Source organism: Lygodium microphyllum, chromosome 15 (assembly GCF_053477565.2).
Source record: "Lygodium microphyllum isolate KBCC chromosome 15, Lygodium_microphyllum_v1.1.10, whole genome shotgun sequence".
Lineage (NCBI taxonomy): Eukaryota > Viridiplantae > Streptophyta > Polypodiopsida > Schizaeales > Lygodiaceae > Lygodium > Lygodium microphyllum.
Genome location: NC_141149.1, coordinates 133,866,694 through 133,889,280, shown reverse-complemented (window position 1 = coordinate 133,889,280; position 22,587 = coordinate 133,866,694). Strand labels below are relative to the sequence as shown.

At 43.4% G+C, this 22,587-nt stretch overlaps 1 protein-coding gene across 4 annotated transcripts in view; it reads left to right on the top strand.

The window, feature by feature from the left end:
• The window catches only part of LOC148025096 (Metallopeptidase M24 family protein), a 170,229-nt gene that overhangs the window by 54,147 nt on the left and 93,495 nt on the right, over positions 1-22,587 (top strand). For all 4 annotated transcript variants that reach the window (XR_015693401.1, XR_015693402.1, XR_015693403.1 and 1 more), the window contains 7 exons: positions 24-299; positions 2,972-3,144; positions 3,469-3,720; positions 5,864-6,018; positions 11,585-11,775; positions 12,072-12,180; positions 12,302-12,456. Coding sequence is in view for 1 of the 4 variants with exons in the window: in XM_087694805.1 (XP_087550931.1) it covers positions 24-299; positions 2,972-3,144; positions 3,469-3,720; positions 5,864-6,018; positions 11,585-11,775; positions 12,072-12,180; positions 12,302-12,456 (1,311 nt within the window). In the remaining 3 variants the exon portion in view is untranslated. The remainder of the gene's footprint in view (positions 1-23; positions 300-2,971; positions 3,145-3,468; positions 3,721-5,863; positions 6,019-11,584; positions 11,776-12,071; positions 12,181-12,301; positions 12,457-22,587) is intronic.

Sequence of the window (22,587 nt, the reverse complement as noted above, 5' to 3'; positions counted from 1 at the left end):
ATGTTCCACATGTTCGTGCTTAGTTCCTATTTTCAGTGGAGGCAGCTGCGGAGCTGAGGCAGTGTCTATCCAAAAAGGGTCATGAACTAGTGCTGCTAAAACATTCAAATTTGGTTGATGAGATTTGGAGTGATGCAAGGCCAAGCTTTCCATCTTCATCACTCAGAGTGCATGACATCAAGTTTGCAGGAGTAGATGTGGCTACAAAGTTGCAAAACTTGAGGCAAGACCTCAATTCTGCCGGTGCTAGTGCGATCGTAGTTACAACATTAGATGAAGTGGCTTGGTTATTCAATCTGGTAAAAATAACTGTATATGTTTCAACACGCACAATTATGTTCAATATTGCAGTAACATCCGAATATGAATATATCTGTATATGTTTCAACATGCACAATTATGTTCAATATTGTAGTAACTTCTGAATATGAATATATCTGCTGTTAATAGTGCATGAGCTTGCAGTCCTCACACTCATTTTCTGGCTCAGTGTTGCCTTGTTTTGAGAAATGGAAACTTTATTGCTTACTTTCAACAGAACCTTCCGATGGACTTAAAGTGCTTGCAAACTTCTCTTTGTTGGGCTGATCCAATCTCATTTTTGCCTTGCTTAGGCCGATCATCTGCACAGCCCGTTCTTTGGTTTTTTGACTTTGCACACCCTTATGTCGATGTAGACAATTCATATATGTTCTACATGACGCACATGTGCATGATACACATGCATGTGCGTGCTTGCACACATCTACATATCCACAAATGCTGGCTCACAAGTACCTACACATACTTACCCCCTTTTTCTCATAGACTTTGTACATCATACATTCATACCCTTCGTGTGTGTCCTTGTCTTTGTCTCTCTCTGTCTTTTTGTGTGAAGAAGTTTGAATTAATGTATTGAAGTATTTGCAATTTACAATAGGCCTTCCAGCCAGTCAAGCACAATCAAAGACAGGCAGCAAACACTCACGCAGCCAAAAGGCTATGAAAGTGCAATGCTATAGGAATAGGAAAAGGGGATCATGAAGAGTGCACAACAGGGGTGGAGGGAATGATATCCATGCATGGAGCACATAACCATGAATGCCCAAGGCTGAATCAAAGATAAAAGCATTGCGAGTCCGTTAGACATGACAAAGACCAGTTCATCTCATGAAATGAAAGAGACAAGAATGACGGGGCTGTAATGTCACCATGGATGGCATCTTGCCCAAAACCCAAGAACGGGTGGCCGTCCATTGATGTGTTATTGGGGTCCATACTTAGGAAATGGAGTCCCAAATGTGTCTCACAACTAGGCTGGAGATAAAAAGATGAGCAGGGTTTTCATCACACGTAGTACAGAAATACATCTACCATAGGAGATCTTGCAACCATGCAACACATCCCCTATGGTAAGACTGCCAATAAGAAGTCTCCATGTGAAACTTTGATAGCTTGGACTTCCACAGTGGAAGCAGCTGATCATTTGCCTCCCAAGGGAAGACCTAGGAGCTAGACATGTATGCATCCTAGGTGGAATTTGAAAGTGGCACCTTTGGATTTGGGAGAATTGGCCTCTAATGAGTTGGAGTGGGACTTTAGAGAGTGTCTTTGATTGGCCACGGTAGTTGCCAAAGCCGTACAACTTCTTGACCTACACACCTAAGACTAGTAGACATGTTCTGATGCAAAAGGAGGTGGATTGGGTGCCTTTTCAGAATAAGCACTGGGTAGTGCACATCATAGATTCCTTTTGCTAGAGCTTTCTGGTTATGCCTGTGGGATAGTTGGAGGCCACAAAGGGTCTCCTATTTCATATGACTCCTCGCACATGGGGGCATGGTAGTAGGGAACTGGTTGGCCCAAACACAATAGGATGGGGTTTGCAACTGTTGCAACTTGCCACAGCAACTTTTGGGAACTCCAAAGCATTGCTCTTTGGTCAAGCGAGGCAGCCCAATTGGTGTGGAGAGGAGTGTGTTGTATGCTTCGTTGTGTGGCATTTAGGGTGGGGTATATATCCCGCGGAAGATTCTGTTGGCAGTCAGTCACCTAGGGCCGCCACTTACTGTATGAGGTTGAGATGAATGAGAAAATTTCATCATTGAGGGAAGTTCTTGTGTGTGGTTGGTTTGGATGCATTGCCCATCCATCAGGTACTGGAGTCTGCAACGTTGTGTTCATAGGTGTGGGAGATTATCGGGAGTCTCATAGGGTGGCACATTTTTGGTGGTGACTTTTCATATACGTGACCTTGGCAAAGCTTTGGACATCCATCATCTACACTCTGCAGCCATTATGATCAGGTGCAGAGTGATTCATGGGCCTGTCAGAAGCTCTGACAGCACCTTTTGCTAACCTGGAGCAGCCATTACGATGCAGGCTGGCAGCCCTAGGTCGCAGTATACTCCTCCTTGGCTTCTTTCTCCTATCCTCCCACCACCTTGAGAGGCTTGTATATATGATTGTTTTGTGATTTTGAGTCAGCTCGAGCTAGACTATTGAGCACATGTACTTCACTGTAAGATTCTTCCAAGTAATATAATTAGCCACATTTTTACTGCAAAAAGAAGAAAATATATGTTCTACATGTTAATCATCTTCTTTGACATTCTTTGTTTTTTCATATTTGGTCCTGTAGAATATAGACCCCCACCAATAGCAAGGAAACTAGGAAGGATACTTCATGTAAGTGTTGTATTCCATGAATCTGCTTTGTCTTGTTTCACACTGGGAATCAGTGAATATTATTGTTTCTTGTTACATACACGGTCTTAGCATTTAATTTTCCCTCCCACCATGATCGCTGTTAAGTCTGGAGCATTCAAAGAATACCTGTAACAATTAGGAAGTTGTCTTTCTTTTGGTTGAGTAGTGATGTATTTTGTGAATTTCTGTGTTGCACTATCATCTATGTTTCTGCTGCTTTGTACTGAACACATTTGCTAACTCACATAGTTCCTAAAGTATGTTCTTTTTTTTCCTCCAGCGTGGGAATGATATACCCCATAGCCCTGTTGCCTATGCCTATGCAATAGTGGATCTTGAAGCTGCATTACTTTTTGTGGACTTATCTAAAGTGTCAGACGAAGTTGCTGTGCACCTGAAGGATGCTAATGTTCAAGTGTTACCTTATGAAGAACTGCTTCCATATCTTGAGAGGTTTGGCTGTTCATGACCTTTTCAAAGCTCCATTATACTGGTGAAGAATCATTCAACTTCAAAATTGTGACTGAAACAATGCTTTCATATTGTCTCTTGCTCTAGCAAGGCTATGCATCAACGGACTTGAATGAGATAAGACTACTGATCACAAAATACTACTGGTTTTAAGCTTGATGTGCCATTAACTCCAGATGGGTTTGAATAATTTAGATGAGGTTTGATTTATTTTTTCTGGACAGTGTATTTTGATTTCACTAGGCAATCACCTACGATCTGTTAGATATAGTTGCATTTAACTGTGGAAAAATGTTACCTCTGCAGATTAGCATCACATCGTTGCAAACTATGGCTGGATCCTTCTCGTGTCAGCATTGCAATCGGCAACACTTTTGATGCTGCATGTTTGATGTACTTTACAGATGTTGATCAACAGGGTGGACCTGATAAAAGAGCTGATTGGTCTGATAATGAGATAACTGGTCCTGTCTCTTTGCATAGGCCTTCACCCATCATGTTAGCAAAGGCAAAGAAAAATGTTGCAGAGCTTGATGGGATGAAAGCCGCACATCTGAGGTACTTCACCTGTTGTGCACAGCTATTTCTATCTGGATTCTCTTGTTACTTGATTCTTTTGAAAATTACATGGCTTTCTGGACTCACTCTAAACTTCTGATTCCTTTAATGCTTTTGACAAGTGATATACAAAGCTGAGTGTTATATACAGGTTGATGCTCACACTTGCTAGTCTTTATTTTCTGAATTCACACCTTTGCTTATCGTCATTTTTTTAATGTTTTGAGGAATCAGCTTCTGGTTTCGTATATTGGATACAGTAGTTAGAGAACTCTAGTCATCTAGAACATTCCTATTTTTCACCATGTTCTTTAATGATGTGTCAGACCATTGAATAACTGAAGTAACTTGAAATAAACTTCGAATCTGAAGAACAAACCCTAAAGACGACTCAAGGATTGAAGTATGAGAGGACAAACCTGAAAAGATGGAGGGTTACGAATTGGCCTTTTTCTGATAAAATGCTGGAGTTTGTGTATGTCTGTGACTCTCCCATGGTTGTATGAAGAAACTAAAGGCATACCTGCAGTCAGGATATCAAAAAAGTGGGCAGTTAGAACATGAGCTTTAGTTTCCATGAGACTATCACAGAAGTAGGGAAGCCCTGAAATGCCTGTTGTAGGGATCTTCCGAAACTTTGCAATGCCTCTAGGGTTTCACCTAAAATGGTAGTGGTTCTGGGTATTATTGAAGGAAAAACTTCAGGCTGTCCATATTTGACACTCTTGATACGTGATTGTAAGAGTGTCCGTTATTCCATGGTTTGGCAAATCACCATCACAAGGTAATTCTAAAGCATACATGGAGTGTAGTTTTTGAAGAACCAGAAACTGCCAATGCTTATAATCTTCTGGAATTCAGATTAGATATATTGATGATGGTGTTAAAGATGGACAGGTGCTTTCTTTTCCACATGCATGTCGAATACATGGACTTGGTATGCATCATAGATCCATTTGAAGAAGAACAGGGACTTTGTTGCAGCCTTTTAGCTTGTGCCTCCTCTTAACGAAATTGGCAGACTTGCAGGTTGGAAACTTAAGTAGCACTTGGGCATGCTGTGCACATTCTTTACAAGCAATGAAATCTATGAAGGTTTATCGGCATATTTTACCTTCACCTTGAATAGATCCGCATTGGACTTGGCATGCCATCATAGTCCATTTGAAGAAGAATAAGGACTATTGCAGTGGCAGACTTGCGGGTTGGAAACTCTTAAAGTAACACTTGGGCATGTTATGCTCTTTCTTTAAAAGCAATGTCATCCATGAAGGTTTATAGGCATGTTTTACCTTCACCTTGGATAGATCAATATGGGAATGCTCTTTGGCATTTGGATAAATCACTAACACAGCCGAAATTCAATCTCAGTAATCTTTGGAAAACCCTATGAGGTAATGGCTGGTGCTTTGGAGATCTATGATTAGAATATTACTTGTGGGGGCATAAGAGGCGAAATGCTGCATTACCTCGCCCCAATGTTTGAGATGCTCAGAGGCTACAAAGTAATTCCTCCATCTCGTTTTGCATTACCTAGCCAGTAGAGTTTTTTCAGATAGACTTTGCCAACAACTGCATGCGGATTTCTTGCACAAGTTCTTCTTGCTGGGGGAATTTTGGATGATTTAGAACCACATTCTTGGGTATTTACTTGTCAAGACTTGGATCTACTTTTGATGCTTAAAAGAACCGCATTCTTCTTGCTTGGGAATTTTTGGATGATTTAGGCTCAAAGGAACCACATTCTTGGGTATTTACCTGTCAAGACTTAGAGCTACTTTTGATGCTTATTGCAGCAATCCTTGTTTGATAGCTGCCATGTTGGTTTGGAGCCTTCTCATATGGATGTGTTTACATCTGCCAATGATCTACACTTGTACCCAAAGGCTGTAATGTTTGTGAAAAATTAAGTCCGGTTGCTCTTTTTATCACTGTTTTGAATTTGGTTATTTGAATTGGGGTACAGACCTTGTAATGAATTCTATTCTTCTTGTATGTAATGAGATAACATACAATGGTTTCATCAAAAGAAACTGTGTGAGTGCTTGGTATGGAAAATCAGTAAACTTATTTAATCATGAAATCAAAATTTATTAGTTAATACTTTCCTATATATGTTGTGTCATTTCATCTTTGTATCTAGGGATGCTGCAGCTCTAGTAGAGTTTTGGGCCTGGCTTGAAGAAGAAATCCTTACGAAAAAGAGCAGGCTGCCAGAAGTTGATGTGGCTGATGTCTTGCTAAGCTTTCGGGCAAAACAGACTGGTTTTCTTGACACAAGCTTTGATACTATATGCGGTTTGTGATATTCACTGAATTTCTTATCATTTTAAAATTTGACTAGCCTTGGTTGCAACATGTCTATTTTGGTGTAAAATGACATTTACTCTTTAAATTTTCTAAAGGACTGGCCACAAGCAGCTATTAGCTCTACAATTGTGGCCAGAAGTAATACAATTTTCTAAGTTTGTGGGCTTGATTAATTTTATTTGTGATTTCTATATATCAAGAAAAAAACATGTTAACAAATCTATACACAAGCATGCACATATGCACATTGGTACATGTGCTTGTTTATAGAATTATAGATGTTTCATCTCCACTTGTGGGACTTTAAAGTAGATGGTTGGAAAATGTTCTTATCTATTTGGTTAAATAGATAAGTTCGAAGTGTTAGTAGGTTGGCTTGATGGATTATGTAAGATTATAAATACTAAATTGTAAAACGTAATGTTTAAAACAACAAATTTTAAATTCAAAGGTTAAGTGTTTACCTACTTTGGACTACCCATGCTCATCAATAGCCCTCATCATGCATAAGTTATTGTGGCAATAGATTAGGTGCTTTAATTGTCATGTGCTAAGCAGATTGCGAAGCTTTGTGTGAATGAGAAAATAGACAGGCACTCTAGTTTCTCTCACATACGCCTAAAGAGCAATCTTGAGCAAAGACTCTTACGGCTAAGGGCTGAAGTGTCTCCAATGCATATCCAAAGTTTTGCTACCAAAAGAGAGGCTTCACAAGTTCAACAAGTGGGGAAAACCAAATGTGACATGTCCTCTCTAATTTGCATAGCATCCTAGCTTCTCTAGTGTTGCATTGTGGTTATCCACGGGGACCACATAAGTGAAATATGCAAGCTGGTCCAAACGGAGCTCTCTATCGTCCATGACTGCCGATGACTTATAGGCCGGATATACCAATGCTGCAAAATCATGGATGGGCTTATGCATCCATACCCATATTCTCTTTGCTATCTCTAGAACATGTGCACCTTGTGTCTTTGTGATCACTATGCAAGCACGTGCCTCCACTAATGCTGCTCTAAAGAAGTGAACAAGAAGGCCCATGGTGACTTCTCACAATCACTCATATGCCACACCCTATAAAAGGGAGTCATAGCAATGACAATGCAGGGACATTCTGCCAAAAGTGCTCATCGAGGCACAAGGGCTGCATGGCTTTGGTCTTTTCTGCCTTATGCTCATCCCACTCATTCCATAGAGTGGACACTGGTATTTGTTGCGGGGCGAACTGCACCTCATAAAGGTGCTTGAGCAACCACCACATGTAAGCAAACTGAGCTGAAGAAGGCTTCTTTAACTCGAGTGTGCTATGCTTGTGATACATTGCAAGCACCTTCATCTTTATCGTGAAGAAGGTGACAATTGATGTAGCTTTGTTGGTCACCCTCTTCACCCACTTGAGCTTCCCGATGTCCTCCATGAGGAAGTCCAAACAATCGTAGGAAACTAGGCCTCAAGCAAGCGGCCCATGCGTCGATAATTTGATGCATTGTCAGTAATAACTTGCATCACATTTGAGTGGGCCTACGTACAACCATAAATTACAATACATGTCTTGCTCGTGGATTATGGGAAAGATGGCCTCTATGTCCTCTTTGCAATCAAATTATTCTTTCCTTTTCCATTTCCTTAGATGAATAGCCATGTGGCATATTTGGCGTACTCGGAATGCCTTCATTTTTGATTCAGTATCGGGCATCCATGGTCATGTGGCCCATGTTTGTGGTTTAGTATTGTGGCAAATCTCCTCTATTGTGTCAACTGATTTGGTTCTTCTTGACATTGCTGCTACCTGGTTGAACATTGTTAGCTCCACATCAGCTGTTCTTTTTGTGTGACATTTCTGTGTTAGAGTCTTGGTAGACTTTCATTTATGTTTGTTATTTTCTATGCTGACCTAATGGTTTGTTGTAAATATTTACTACTTAATTCAATTATCTTTATGAAAAAAAAGAGAGAGAGAGTCAAGCTTCGAAAGATTCAAGATTCAAGAGAGAGGCTTGGGGTGAAGAGAGATGGAGCGAGAGGCTTTATGAATCATGGTCATTTAATTGTACCTTATAATACAAAAATCAAAATTTACAAAGAAACAAATTTAAAAAGACAATGTATACCTTAATGATAGCTTGTTGAATGTGGCTATAGATAAATGCACTCATCGTTTTCTTCCCCCTCTTGCCGGTATCTATGGCCCGCAAAAAGTAAGTGCCAGTTGGATATGAGATGAGCATGTTGATGATACCTTGTTTCTTACGATCACTTCATTTGTCGGTGAGAATGGAACAACCATATATTGTCCATGCGGCCCGAATAGGATCAAGGGATCTATATCAATCCTCTCCTTTTCTTCATCAATCTTTTTTGTCCTCATGTCATTGTATGTGACACTAGTTCGTCCTTCACATGGACCCACATTGGCAATGGCTTTTACCATCTTCTTTGATTGCTCTTGCTTTAAGACATTGAATGATGCAAGATTGTGGTCAATCTCCATGTGTGCAATTTCAATGTCTACAAGTAGTTTGCTTTCTTTAAGAAAGGCAACTAATCCACACACATGATCGAGAGCTCGAGAGAGAGAGGATTGCCTCTCTAGTGACACATGAGCCTCCACTCTTTGTCTTTTGCCGGAGATAGATGTGGATGTGGAGTTGACACCACCAATGATGGAGGCCTCATTTGCATTGGTTAAAGATACACCCTCATTCGATGCTTTCTTATTGGTAGGCATAGGTGTTGGTGCCAATACGCCACTTCCTCCTCCTCTAGTGGATCCCTCTCTCACCTTGACGAGAATCTTATCCGTGATGTTTTGAGCGATTTCCTTCTTGCATGGAGTAACTTGCTCTCCCCTCCATCTTGGAAAGATGTTGGAGAAGTTGGGTCGCACAACTTGTATAGCGCTTCCCGTAGTACTTACACATCCAATGGTGGGAGTTGGGACTTCTTTGTGTCCCTCCCCACATAAATGGTGTGCAAATTGAAGGCCTTATGCTTCTCAAGAGTCATGATACTGATGGAGAGACCCGAGGGAGAGTGAGAGAGAGAGAGGGAGAATGAGATGCTTGACTCTTGAAAGTTGAAAGAGAGGTAGAGGGTTGGGGTAAACTTGAATGAGTAAGAGTGAGAGAGAGGGGATGGGAGAGGCTTGAGCCTTGAGCCTTGAGACTTGATAGATTGATGCTTGAAGAGGGAGTGGGTGGGGGGAAGAGGAGAGAGTGAGAACTTTGCCACCAAGAACCAAGATCCAATTGATGCTTAGGAGAGGGAGATAAAAATGGAAAATGCTTGTTGAATTGGTGTGGAAGCATGGAGGAGAGAAGCACCTTTTGTGGATGAGAGAAGAGTGTGGAAGAAAAGAGGGATCCAAGAAGGGTCAAATAGTCAAAGAGGGCTGGATGGAATCAAAGGGGATTGGGGGAGGATTACATAGTTGGAAAAGGGGGTGTGCTGTAGTATCCAAGGCTTTCCCACCCCAGAAAGTGCCATGTAAGACAACCCAGATCTAGAAACACACATCTAGAATGCGTTTTCGCCACGTAAAAACGCGCCAGACACGGCCACAAAAAGCACCTCATTTTTTCCTGTGGATTTGTACAAATACGTAGCAAACCATACGGTACGGATTGTATGGAATGAACAGGTCTGTATGTCATACGATGACAACTATGCTTCTAACTTTGCAACGCTTTAGATGTCTAGGAGTTGTTTGGACATGCATCAGGTCTCTGTATTAATGCTGCCAAATCCTCCCTTATTGATTGTACTGGCTTGAATTTGTTGGATTTGGGATGGCAAGTTGCGGTTGTTTTGTAGACACGCATTGTTAGACATCTTGGTTATCCTTTGGGTGTTGAGGTGCAGCCAAAACTCTTGCTGAAATGGATCTTGCAACGATTGGAAGCAAAGTTTGTGTATTGGAAATCTCAAGCTTGGCCATTTCATGTGTGCCTAAAGTGGCTTAGACTATTATGCTCCCCATGCTCACTTATTTTTTGCCATTGTTGCCTTGGACTAATGCTGTTGTGAAGGATCTTATTCGGCACTTTCATTTCATGTTGTGGATGAAGGATTGGGTGCTATCTTGGTTCCATATTTGTACACCGAAATCTATGGGGGGTGTGGGGGGGGGGGGGGGACTGTTTTGGATGTCCAGACATATATGGCAGCCCTTCATTGATCTCTTTTCCAAGGGATGTGTGCTGGTCAACAACCCTGGACAATGATTGCTTGCTTCTTGCTTGAAGATCGAGGCCTTTGGCATGGCAACACAAAGATTTAGAGTTTGTGGTGGCATGTACTTAATACGGAGGTTTAGTTCTCTACATTTGCTTTAGTTGTTCTCAACCATTTGGTGTGCTTGTGAAAAACGGTCCTTGGCAAGGCTCAACGGCATCTAACAGAGGACAAATTGGCTTCCAATTCATTGCAAATTGAAATACTAGCAATGTCTTGTCTGCTTCCTTGGGAGGACAAATCGGAGGAGAGAATTGCCTTGGATTGGTCTCAGTGGTTGATACCACTCTCATGCATCAAGGTACATTGATGTCTTTTTGCACCGTTAGATAGGTCTTTTTGGGTTCCCTGTGGCTATCGTGATCTTTGAAGCGAGGTCTCTAGACTTTTGTAGAGCTGGCAACCCTTTCCTGTCCTTGAGTCCTATTGTCCCTAGCAGGATTGGGACCTTGCAAGGCATTTGGGTCTTCAATCTTCTTTGGTTAATGAGATTTATCATTTCATGATTAGAGACCACTCATGGTTGACCATTAAAGCCAATGCACTTTGGGGAATGCACAAATCTAAAGACTGGTGGAAATTGACACTGATGGAGGGATGGATCAAAAAGACGCCATTCAAATGCAAGGTTTTCGTTTGGAGAATGCTAGTGGGTGGCTTTCCCCTTGCATCAGCTCTTCACCATAGGGGTATTTCCAATGGGAATTGTTTCTTCAGTACCACTGCAGTTGAGTCATGCCATCATAGATTCATTGCTTGTCCTTTTACTCAGAAGATTTGGGTCCTCCTTTCTGACATTTGGCATACTGTGGTGGGGGCTCGGATGCACCCTTTTGATTGGGTCTTTGGCAAGGCTAAACATCATGGTCTTGCGCAACCTCACATGAAGATTTTGTTTCAATTTCTCAGATTTTGGGGGGATTGGCATATTTGGGTCACTTGCAATGTGTTCATTTTTGATGCCACCTTGGGCATCCAATGTGATGTCATGAAGCTTAAGGGACTTCTTCAGTAGCAGCTTGATCTTATTCAGCAAGTTGATATCTTGACCAGAGATGATTTAGTACCTTGGTGCCAAGCTGTCTCTTTAGTGACCCTACCCTGATGTCATACTTCTTCAGTCATGTGGCTTTTGTACTCTGTCTTTTATATAATACAATCACTCATTATGCGAGAGAGAGAGAGAGAGAGAGAGAGAGAGAGAGAGAGCGAGTGAGCTATTGTTTGATTCCGTTGTAGCATAGAGGCCAGGCTAGCTTGGTGCATTGATTAGAAGGTTTGGAGTCCAAAATGTAAACTGGAGATGCTGTTGTGAAGACAGGTTCAGGACCAAATGGTGCAATTATACATTATAGAGCAGAACCAGGCAGTTGTAGAATGGTTGATGACAAGCAACTTCTGTTACTAGATAGTGGTGGACAGTATGTGGATGGTACTACAGATATTACAAGAACGGTTCACTTTGGCATGCCAACAGCCCATCAAAAGGAATGTTTCACTCGAGTCTTACAGGTTTAATTGCCAACTTCAAACAGCGTTTTTGCTTCCAAATGTGGATAATTACCATGCAAAATCAAGTGCTTGTAATTGGATTTAACAGTGTTTTGAGCTTTATTTTACATGTTGGTCACAGCATATTTTGTGAGGTTTTAAATAGAAACTCTTTAAAGCTTATTTGTTCTATTGCATGTTGGTTCCAAGTATGTTAGTTCTTTTGAACTTGTGAAATTATTTGGTTCATTAGATTTTTTGGGGTGACATTGCTCGTGCATTCATAAACCACTTTTTATCAAGTGATATCACTACAGGGTCATATAGCTGTTGACCAGGCAGTATTTCCTGACGGCACCCCTGGGTTTGTGCTTGATGTCTTGGCACGGTCATCTCTTTGGAAGATTGGCCTTGATTATCGGCATGGTATATATCCCTGCACCCTCGTACATGAGAAAACTGTTTATGTAGACATTATAGTGCATTTCACACTTAGTTTTTAACAAGAATTGACAAAAATTGATAAGTGTTTCTCCTTTTTGTTTAGGTACTGGCCATGGAGTTGGTGCTGCTCTTAATGTTCATGAAGGTCCTCAGAGCATAAGTGCTCGATTTGGGAATATGACTGCACTTGAGCAAGGCATGATTGTAAGCAATGAACCAGGCTACTATGAAGATAGATGTTTTGGCATTCGAATTGAGGTAACTGTAGCTGAAATGACTCTGAATCAATTGTCTGTGAATTTCCTGCTGTTTCTGTGGATCAGTTTCTTTGTCATGATGTTAAATGCTTCTGTAGCTCCTTGGGCATGCTGCTTTGATAAAGTGAGGAGTCCAATGAATTAGAGAAATGAACTTGTAATCGTCTGCTCCTGGCACAATCACTCCCTGCCACTGCTCCTCCCACCAATCTGCAGCCTTTTGTAGCTGCCACCAGCTACACTGCCAGCCGCCTGCCTCCTCTTCCGCCTTACCTTCAGCCCTCCCAACCTGTGGTTGTCCCTCGCTTTCAGCCCGTTTCCATTGCCACCTGACACCTGCCTACTTCCCCACTTCACTGCACCCTTCACAGGATGCTCAGCCTGTGGGGGTACCCTTCTATACTCCTGAGTGAAGGTGATATTCCCCTTGCATGAATTGGACTCTCTTCCATTTTACATCCCTCAGACCCACCATTTGTGCGTGCAAGGAAATAGAATGAGTAGAGTACTCATGTCACTGGGAGCAGTGCTTTAGCTGCAGGAAGTAGAGTACTCATGTCACTGGGAGCAGTGACATGAGTAGAGTACTCATGTCACTAGGAGCAGTGCTTTAGCTGCAGGAAGTAGAGAGAGAGAGAGAGAGAGAGAGAGATGAAATGAAATGATATATTAATGTCTCCAAAAAGTCCAAAATGACCTGTGAGACCATGAGTTACAATCATCTGTTTGACGATAGAGCTGTCTGAAAAGAACAGTAAATGAAAATGTAATAAATAGTACAAGAAGACTAAGAGCTATAAGTAAGGAGAAATCTAGCTGACAAATAAAGAGCTCTAGCTGATACAATCTTATGATGATGTAGAGGGCTTGGCTCTAGCTCAAACAATAATCTCGTGTATCTGCATTTGGAAAGATCGTCAATGCTTGTGTTGAGGTTTGGGACATTTGGATCAGCCAAGCTGGACGGCTTGATCAATCAATACCCCTCATGTGTGTGTAGATTGAGGCTATGGCTGTTTGGATCTCTCACGAAGAAATTTCGTAAGTTGTCTCTGACAGAAACAGAGCTCGACTGCTTTGGGATATTGGAAAACTTTGGCCCAATAAAATTCGTTTTGAGCTCCAAGGTTGTATGCATTGGTTTGTGAACTGAAATGGGAGACCTTGGTTGGACATTGTTTTGGATGTGGCCAATTGGGCAATTTTGTTTCTGAATGTGATCACTTCTATGATTTTGCAGCATTGTTTGGAATAAGGTGGATATGCAGGAGCATGAGCCCTAGGGTGTGTCTCGGTAGCAATATGTTTTCCCTGTTGTGCCTCCTAGTCTGCATGGAAGTGGAAATAAAGATTCACTCCAGGTTGGGCTTGAGGGTGGGTTGTGTCTTGCCTATTAGGAACATACATCTAGGGATGCTTTTTGGGTCACTATGGTTAAATGCCATGCTTGTTAGGTATCCTGTTTGACTCTTGCACATCTAACTTCTAATAAGGTCACTTATACTTTTCAATGTATGGATAAAGAATTTTATTCTGTGCCCCAATTGTCTGGGGTGCTTGCAATTGGAAGAGTTGATAAAGGTGCTTCTAAATTTGCATTGAGGTTTGATGCTCATGGGAGACTGTTGCCCTCTCGGGATACTTTCCTTAATCAACAATAGCAATTCCCTTCTCGTGTCACGAACGGCTAGAAAATTGCAATAGTAGCCCTCTCTCCTCCTCTCCTATCCTCTACAATGTTGGAATGCTCCACTAGCCCTTATAACCTTTTCCTCACTTGCATGGGCAAGTTTTACCAAGTGACAGCCTTCTAAATGCATTTTTCAGTACTTTTCAGCCCAATGAAATTAAGTGGCAGAATATTAATTCTGAAAAATAGTTTAATTATTAATTATTGCTCAAAAAATTAAGCATGCTATTGTTGCTCTTGCTAGTTTCCAATTGTCTTTAGTGACTTACCATCATGTGCTGCTTGATTTGTCACGTTTTTTCCTCACTTGCATGGGCAAGTTTTGCCAAGTGACAGCTTGCCAAATGCATTTTTCAGTACTTTTCAGCCCAATGAAATTAAGTGTCAGAATATTAATTCTGAAAATTAGTTTAATTATTAATTCTTGCTCAGAAAATTAAGTATGCTATTGTTGCTCTTGCTAGTTCCCAATTGTCTTTAGTGACTTACCATTGCGTACTGCTTGATTTGTCATGTCCACAAGCGTACACTCTTTCCTCTTCTTAATGCCACCCCTTCCTCCAATATGCCTTTCCACTTGCTGCGTGTTTGCTTCACCTCTACCCTTGCAACATGCTTTGTTTTTTCCTACTGCTCCTCCCTTTCATCCTGCCCCATCACCTCTCCTTGGCTGAAATGTCGCTGCTCCCTCTCTTTGTAGCAGCCCTCCTTGCTCTGATCGACAAGCGGCTCACTCAAGAGGCCCTCAAAATAATGTGAGGTAGTGGCAATCTTTGTCTTGACACTGATGCAACCCATGGCTGCACTTGAATTATACTCCTTGCATGTGGTTCTCTTCAAGGAACAACTCCAAACAATTCATGTCATGGAGGAGTTGGAGGAGACTACAATCTTTAGACAAGTCATGGATCATTGCCCTTCTCGGGCAAATCTTTTAGATTGGCTTCATTCTACCTTGCACATTTTCATCTCATGCATAGTAGAGTTTGTGGTATTGGGACAAGATATCTTCACTCTTCGTCTCATATCAGCAAATGCAACACAAGAGCTCTTTGACAACTTTCATGTGTTGTTTGTGAAGGAAGTCATTTACATGTTCCCTTGTATAATGGCTTCACAATATTCACTTTCGGATCTCACCAAGTTTGCTAGGTCTCTGTCACGGGGACGTGAAATTTTGAGACGCTTTAATCTTGCTAGTAACATTTGATTAAGTTACTAATCAAATGTTCAAGGTTGTTTAGCACATGTGATGCACATGGCAGTTATTTCATGGGAACGGACCAAGGACCCCGAGGATGCAGTGGGTGTTAAAGGCAGAAGTTGTGTTAAGTTATGCCAACTTGGTTTTGATGGTCGGTTGGTGCTAGGTTGGACCCTAGGACAATTGCTTGGCCATTAAGTGTTAGTGGTGACACTAGGGACTAGCATTAATTAATTAATTAATGCTAGTCTAAGGGTCAACAGAGGTTGGGAACCACTTCAAGTTGCAAATGGCCTAGCCAATTTCATTCCAGATGGGCATGTTTAATTTTGGGCAGGGTCAAAAGGGTTGAAATTAGTTTTTAGAATTAATTAATTCTGAAAAATTAATTTAATGGCTGAAAATGCATTAGGAAGGCTGCCACTTGGCAAAACTTTCCCATGCAACTAGGGAGAAGGCTGTTGGAGGGTGGTGGAAGTTGAATGGCAGCCATTCGAAGCTTGGTGGAGGGAGAGGAGGTGATCAGATTTGGCTTTGAGAGGCGACGACGACTAATCGCGCGCCGCGACAGGACAGGGGGCAGTAGGTTTTCTCTTCCGCCTCAAGAGAGACAGTGGCAGGAGAGGAGGGCTCGTTAGCTAAGCTGGTGTTTTATCCCCCTTTTGAAGCTATTGGTACCATCAGATTTGTCATCAGAGCTACGAATCAGAAGATACATTTCAGCTGATTTTCTCTCTTTCTACGGCATTCTCTCATCTCTTGCTTCGAGCTCTACCCCGAGACCTACGGACCACATATTGCTCAAGTGTTTCGAACCGAGTGGCCATGGCTACCTCTCACATAGCCGACACGCAATGCCTACCTTACGGGTGTAGTGAGCTTACCTTGATGCTCGATCGAGTACCCTCCTCTTTCTTGCACACCAGTAGCTCCACGATCCTTGAGGCAAGCTCAAGCAACCTCAATCCCTCTCCCAAGAGCTTCATCCTCCATAGCCACGCGCGAGACAAGAGAAGAGAAGAGAGGAGGGGAAGATGAAGAGAGAAGATGGAGAGCTTCTTCTCCAAGATCCCTCACTCTCACACAGTCACTCCCTCACTCCCTCACACTCTCTCAATCTCTCTCTTAAGCATAAGCAAGAAGGCAATAAACAAGAGAAGAAGAAGAAGAAGCTTTGGCCACACACAAGAATGAGCTTCTCATTCACTTTTCAACTTTATATACATGCCCTACTTTTCATGGGCGGTCATCCCCTTATTTATATGACCGGCCATTAGCATAGGCCCATTTCTCATTTCCCACCGTTCTAGTCTATCCTATTCCCAACTAATGCATACAATTTGCACAGGAGTGAGCCTGGCGCTCTCTTACAAGGATTCCGGAGCGTTTTCACACTTAATGGTACGCTTTTTACTCTTTCACTTTCCTTGGGCGACTCTAAGACTTCTTGAGGGTCGTGCCCGTGCTTTTAATTTTTTCCAGGGTCTGGTCACCGGTTAAGGCGCCTTTTTCTTCTTTTTATCCTGCGCCTTTTGCTATTTTCTTTTTTCCATTTCCCGCTCCTCTGTGCTGCGGTAAACATTACCCCCCTCCTAGCCAAGTGCTAGTCCCATGGCACTGTGGTGGGAGGTAGTGGGATAGATAATGTTGTTGTGAGGTGGAACTGGTGGGTAGATGACACTGATGCTTGTGAATGAGAAGTGATGGAGTTTGATGACGATGACCAGGAGAGATTCTGGCGTGCTTTAGGCTCCATGAAGATACTTGGTATCTTTCACACTGTTGTGGCGCCCCTTAGGTAGCCGGTCGTCCTTTGAGTATCCGAAACGCTTGAAGCAATAAGGAATGTATTGTGAAGAAACCCCCCGAACGCTGTTTGCCTTGAAAATCCGTGGCTTTGGTTGAAGATCCTTGTCTTTGAGTAGTAGGTCTTCAGTTTTGAGTTGAAGGTCTTTAGTTTTGAGTTGAAGGTCTTCAAGCTTGTGGAATCAATAAGTGATCCGTAGATCTTGAGGCGTTGGGCATGGATCATTGGAGGATGAGGTTCCAAGATCTATGCCAATGGCAGATCCATCACTGGGATTTCCTTCTGCTTGATTTGGTTTAGTCATGGTAGCCATCAGTAGACGGATGATTGGCAACATGAAATCTGTTGAGCCATTTAGACCTTCGCAGCGAAGCTCCTAAAGTTGCGGGAATGGAGTCATGTCCGACTCATGGAAAAATTCCTTGTCATTGGAGGATGTAGTGGATGATCTTCTTCAGCCAAGCAGCCAATTCTTGAAACACGAACATAACCTGCAAGAAAAGTTGTGCACTTCCTAGGGGGTGTGTCTGTCTCATTGTGTAGTGCATGGTGCCCGTGCCAGTGGAACTGGGAGATGGGATACTTGAGGACCCAGTTCGTGCGTCATTGGAGGTGCGGTGCAAAACTTAGGGTGACAGGTCTAAAAGTCCTGCCCTTGATGTCCCCTAAGTGTGAAGTGGGAGAGGGGCTAGAGAGAACCCTAGATGCAGTGAGTGTGGTGCACAATAACAATGAAGGGAGACTGCAAGCACATGTGAAGTGTCCTCCTTGTTAACCTGCTTAGTAGTAGATTCATCTTTCAGCTTTGCTATTTTTGCTCTTATCATGCTCTCCAGTCACCTTGTCTTTGTTTTCTTGTGGCTTGTTTTTTTTTTTTTTTTTTTCTAAATAAGAATGAGAGAGGGAGTACAATTGGCAAGGCATATCACATCCATTTAATCGCGCGCAGGCATTGAGATAAGAATGCGCGACTTTGTAGGTATTCTTTAATATCGGCTTTAGCTCTCAGAGGAGTGGTTGACAAGAAAGGGTGATTACACCTTGTAAAGCGGGTGTTACTCATATTTTCTAAGAGCTCTAGACAGAAGGAAGGAAGGAGAGTAGCCCGCATCATTAACATAGTCATAGCTCTACTATCTATTCCTAGGTTGATATCAAAGAAGAGTGGGGGGAGATGGGCTTCCTCTGCTGCGGGTTTTTGGAGTAGTAGGAATTTGATAAGTCGGAGGTAATTACAAGTGGTCTAAAACGCTGAATCTGGGCAGGAAGAGAAGTCTACAAGAAAACGGTTTATAGAAGGAAGTATATCCTCTAACCTAAACACTAAGCATTCCTCAGGGCTCCTAGCATTTACATTATATATTTTTGGGAAGTCATAATCCCCATGCAAGTCTCTATCATAGTCCACTCCATGCCTACGGGGGCAGGGCATATAGATAGGATCATTACGCTCTTCGGGGAGTGAAGTACAAAAGGCGGTCCATGCATCGAAATTGGTGTCCCAAATCCTTCTCCGCCATTTCGGCTGTGCCTCGTAGCCTTGGACGGTTTTGGGAACCAGATTGACCTTATCTTCCCAGTACTCCTGTGGCTCTTGTCCCCACCTAGTCATTATCATGCTCCTCTCTTCTATCCACCTGTTTGCAAGTTCATTAGCGAGATCCTTGATCTTGGCTACGACTCCTAGAGGCAGGGCCCGGTCCAGAGAGCGTGGGAAAGCAAACGAAAGCTCAAACGGTCTCTTATGGAACTCTCGCTGACGCTAGATGACCAACTCTTGGGGCCAGTCTACAGGATGTATATAATTTCTCAGTGGCATGGGCTCCTCAGGAAGTTGTCTTGGAAGTGTGCGTGCTTGGCGTTGGGCCTCCTCAGCTAATTCTTGTCTTCTTCTCCTTGCTGCAACTATGTGCTCAGGTAGATGGGCATCTGCAGGTTCTTCCTGTGGGATATCGGGTTGAGGCGGACTCGGCATTCTTTATTGCTCTTTTTCATCAGCTTGCTCGAAATCCGGACCCTCTTCGACATGTCGCTCAACCACAGATGGGATGACTAGCGGTAGTGGTGGTGGCTGTTCATGCTCCTCAAAACCTAGCTCCTTGAGCTCAGCAGTGGAAAGGCGTGTACAGCGTAAGTAGCGGAATTGTTGCTCCTTAGTGATCCCTGTACTCGTTGGGAGCTCCCGCTCTTGAAGACCATATCTTAGAGCTCGGGTGGTTAGCTCCAACTTTCTTTTCACCTTTTCCACTGGATCATCGCTCTCACCTTGTGTGACATGGAGCACCGTGTTGAGGAAGGCCTGCCGTTGTGTTTTAGTAGTTATTTCGGCAGCTTCAACCCGGGCTTCTGCAAGCATTCTTTCGCATTCTGCCACTGCCAAGCGTTCGGTCAAGTCTCTCACCTTGTCAAAATTTTTCCTTTCCCAATCCATAGCTCTTTCCTGCATCTTTTTCCTCTCTTCCTCCAGTTGGCTCGCTAGGGTGGTTATTACCTGTTGCTGCTCATTTGTTAAAAACCATAACTGGTTTCTTTCTCTTAACTTCTGAGCCAGCTGCTCTTCAGCAATCCCTTTGGCTTGATCTACAATGCTGAGCCTTTGGTGCACCTCGGCCACCAGTACTTCTGATTTTTCCTGCACTAGCTGCTCTTGGCTTTGGATTTCAGCGAGGAATAGCCTTTGTTGATTGAAAGCCATGGCCATGAGGGTCTCTACATCTTCCTGGGAGGTCTTCAGCGCATCTTGTAATCGTTGCACTTCATCTTGTAGCCGTTTTGCTTCTGCTGCTGAGACTCCTGGCCCTTCACTCTTCAGAAACTCGATTTCACTTATTAATCTGTTTTGTTCTTCTAGCTCTTGCCACAACCGGAGCTCCGTGGTATGTTCTTGTGGTATACTGGCTTCGCCTTCCTGAACCTCCTGTTTTAGCATTTCCACTTGAGCGACCTTTTGCTGTAGATCATTGTATTGATGCATTAGTAGCTTTAGACTCCTTTGTTCTGCCACTAGGTTCTGCTCCTCGTCTTCTAGCCTTTGTCTAAGGCGGCTTTCGTTGTCCTGGGCTTCCTTTGTTTTTGCTACTAGATGGTCCTGCAGGGCCTTTATTTCTCTTCGTCGGTCCGCTCCCTGCCTTGAGACTTCTAACCTAAGGGCAGCTGACGTTTCTTTTTCTTTTTCTAGCTCCAACAAGGCCACTTTCTTCTCTTCTTTCGCCTTGTCCAGTTGTGCTAGTAGCTCAGCCACATATGGGTCATAGTCAGTGTCGGCAGGCATGGGAGTATGGGGTGTGGTGGTTGATGCCTCCAGCCGTTGTCTTTTAGGGTCTTGCCGTGACTCTGCATCTGCGGCAGCGGGCCTTTTCAATCTGGTTTCTGGCACGATCTCGGTCACTTTGCTCACTAGCATTTGCACCATGTTCATTAGCTGTGCCGTGTCGAGGGGAGGTGTGGGTTGTGTGGTGGTTGCAGTCGTGGTTTCAGCCATTGCAGGCACAAAAGAGGAAGGAAGTGGATGTAGTAGGGACTTGCCCTTGTCTACAGCCACTGGAGCTGCTTCCACACTTGAACTAGCTTCGGGTTTATGACGGGGGCTCACAGGTTCGAGCTCTCCACCCCCGTGGGTCTCTTCCACAGATCTTCTTGTAGCCTCTGCCAACTCGGCCAGCTCCTTCAGTCTCTGCTCTTCAGCTTCTTCTTCCGCCCTTCTTTTCTTGTCCTCTTCTGCCTTCTTTGACTTTTCTCTTATCTTTGCAAGCTCCTCCTCCTCTTTCCTCTTTCTTTCTTCCTTAGCCCTCCTAGACTCTCTTTGAGCCCTCTTGATTTCAGCTCGTTCTTCTTTGCTTAATTTCTCTTTCCTTTCCTTCTGTCTCCTGTCCCCTTTCTTTTGTTCTTCGGGTTTGCTTGCTCGTGTAGGCGGCACCTCCTGTTCTCCCTTGTCACTTATCGTTCTTTCGCTTGATTCTTCTCCTTCGTGGTGAAGTGGGCTTTGATGCGGTGGGCTTTGATGTGCAGCTTGCTCTTCCATGACTCCAGCATCCTTTATTGCTTCATCTATGATGGCTGTCAAAATACCACTATATCTAATTGTGGCTGCCTTTGAGGCAGGTTTCTTCCTTGTGGAGTGTGCGGTTGAGGCAGGGGATTCTCCTCCTGCTGGTGCTTCCGTTGGAGTGAGAAGGGCAGCTGAGCTTTGAATGGTTTTCTGCACGAACCCATTCCAGTCTACCTCCTCAGGGACTCCTGCTGCGATGCTTTCTAACAGCGGGACCCCGATCCTGTTCATCAATGCATTGTACCTTTGGCCCGAGAAGAGTGTGTGGATCATCTTCGCTTGCAATTTCACTGCTGGATCCGGGATGTCAGCCAAGCTGATTCCATCCACGGTGTGCACCTCTTCTTTCTTTACCCCCAGCATGGAGTAAACATCTCTTTTCGGCTGCCTCTCTTTCTTGGGTACGAGCCCCAAGGCCTTCTCTACGATTGCCGCATTGAGGGGCACTTCAATTCTTCTTTTCTGCTCCCCTGTCCTCACTGCGACAGTGCCACAGTTCCTGCCCTTGTCGAAGTTCCTCAGAAAGTTCGCACACATGCCATAATCCACGGCCTGCCCCACCTTTTCCACATACTTGTGGAGGTGGCATCTGTCCACCAAGTCTTTGATTGCAGGTTCCTCCAAGATGGCCTCATCCAGATTCAGCGTGTACTTAAAGGTGAATTGATTGAATCCTCGTGTCTCGACGCTGATGCCGAACTTGGTCATCTCTTCTTCAGAAAATGGGAGTTTGTCCCCTTTGTCTTGTCCTGCCATGGTGGTTACCTGTCAACACACCATGCCAACATTAATACTTAAAAATCGGCTTATTTCTAATCAAAACTCAATTTTGAGAGAAAAATATATGTGTCCAAAATTGGTATACTTGCTTAGAGGCTTGAAATTTAGAGACAGGCTCACAGCAGCAATTGCTATTGTTTTCCCTTTGCAATATCTTCCATTGAAACTTAATTAATCATAACATTCTGCTAGACAGCATGACTCTCATTTTGCTCTGCTCTTGCTCACATTGCTCCCCCCCCCCCGTCTGGGATCTTTCAGGAAATCCTTGCTAGGATTAGCACGGGAAGGACGAGGCCAACGCTGTTGCTCGTGGATTGACTTACTTAGCCAATAACCAATCATAGAAGCTGGGATTGTATTCGAGTTGGGCATGACCATCAAGAGCAGATGGTTGGATGGAGACTTGAGAGATGTAGGTCAAGACATCGTGAAAGAGATCTCTAGTATTAAGGCGGCTTGCAACATGTAATTCCTCTTCCGTAAGGAATTGGTCAATGTAAGGGTGAGCGAGCACATGGTCATCTAAATGCTGGTTGCGGGTAATGGCCAAAACACTAAACGAGATAGCTGCCACATAAGTAGGGTCATATTCGATGGTTT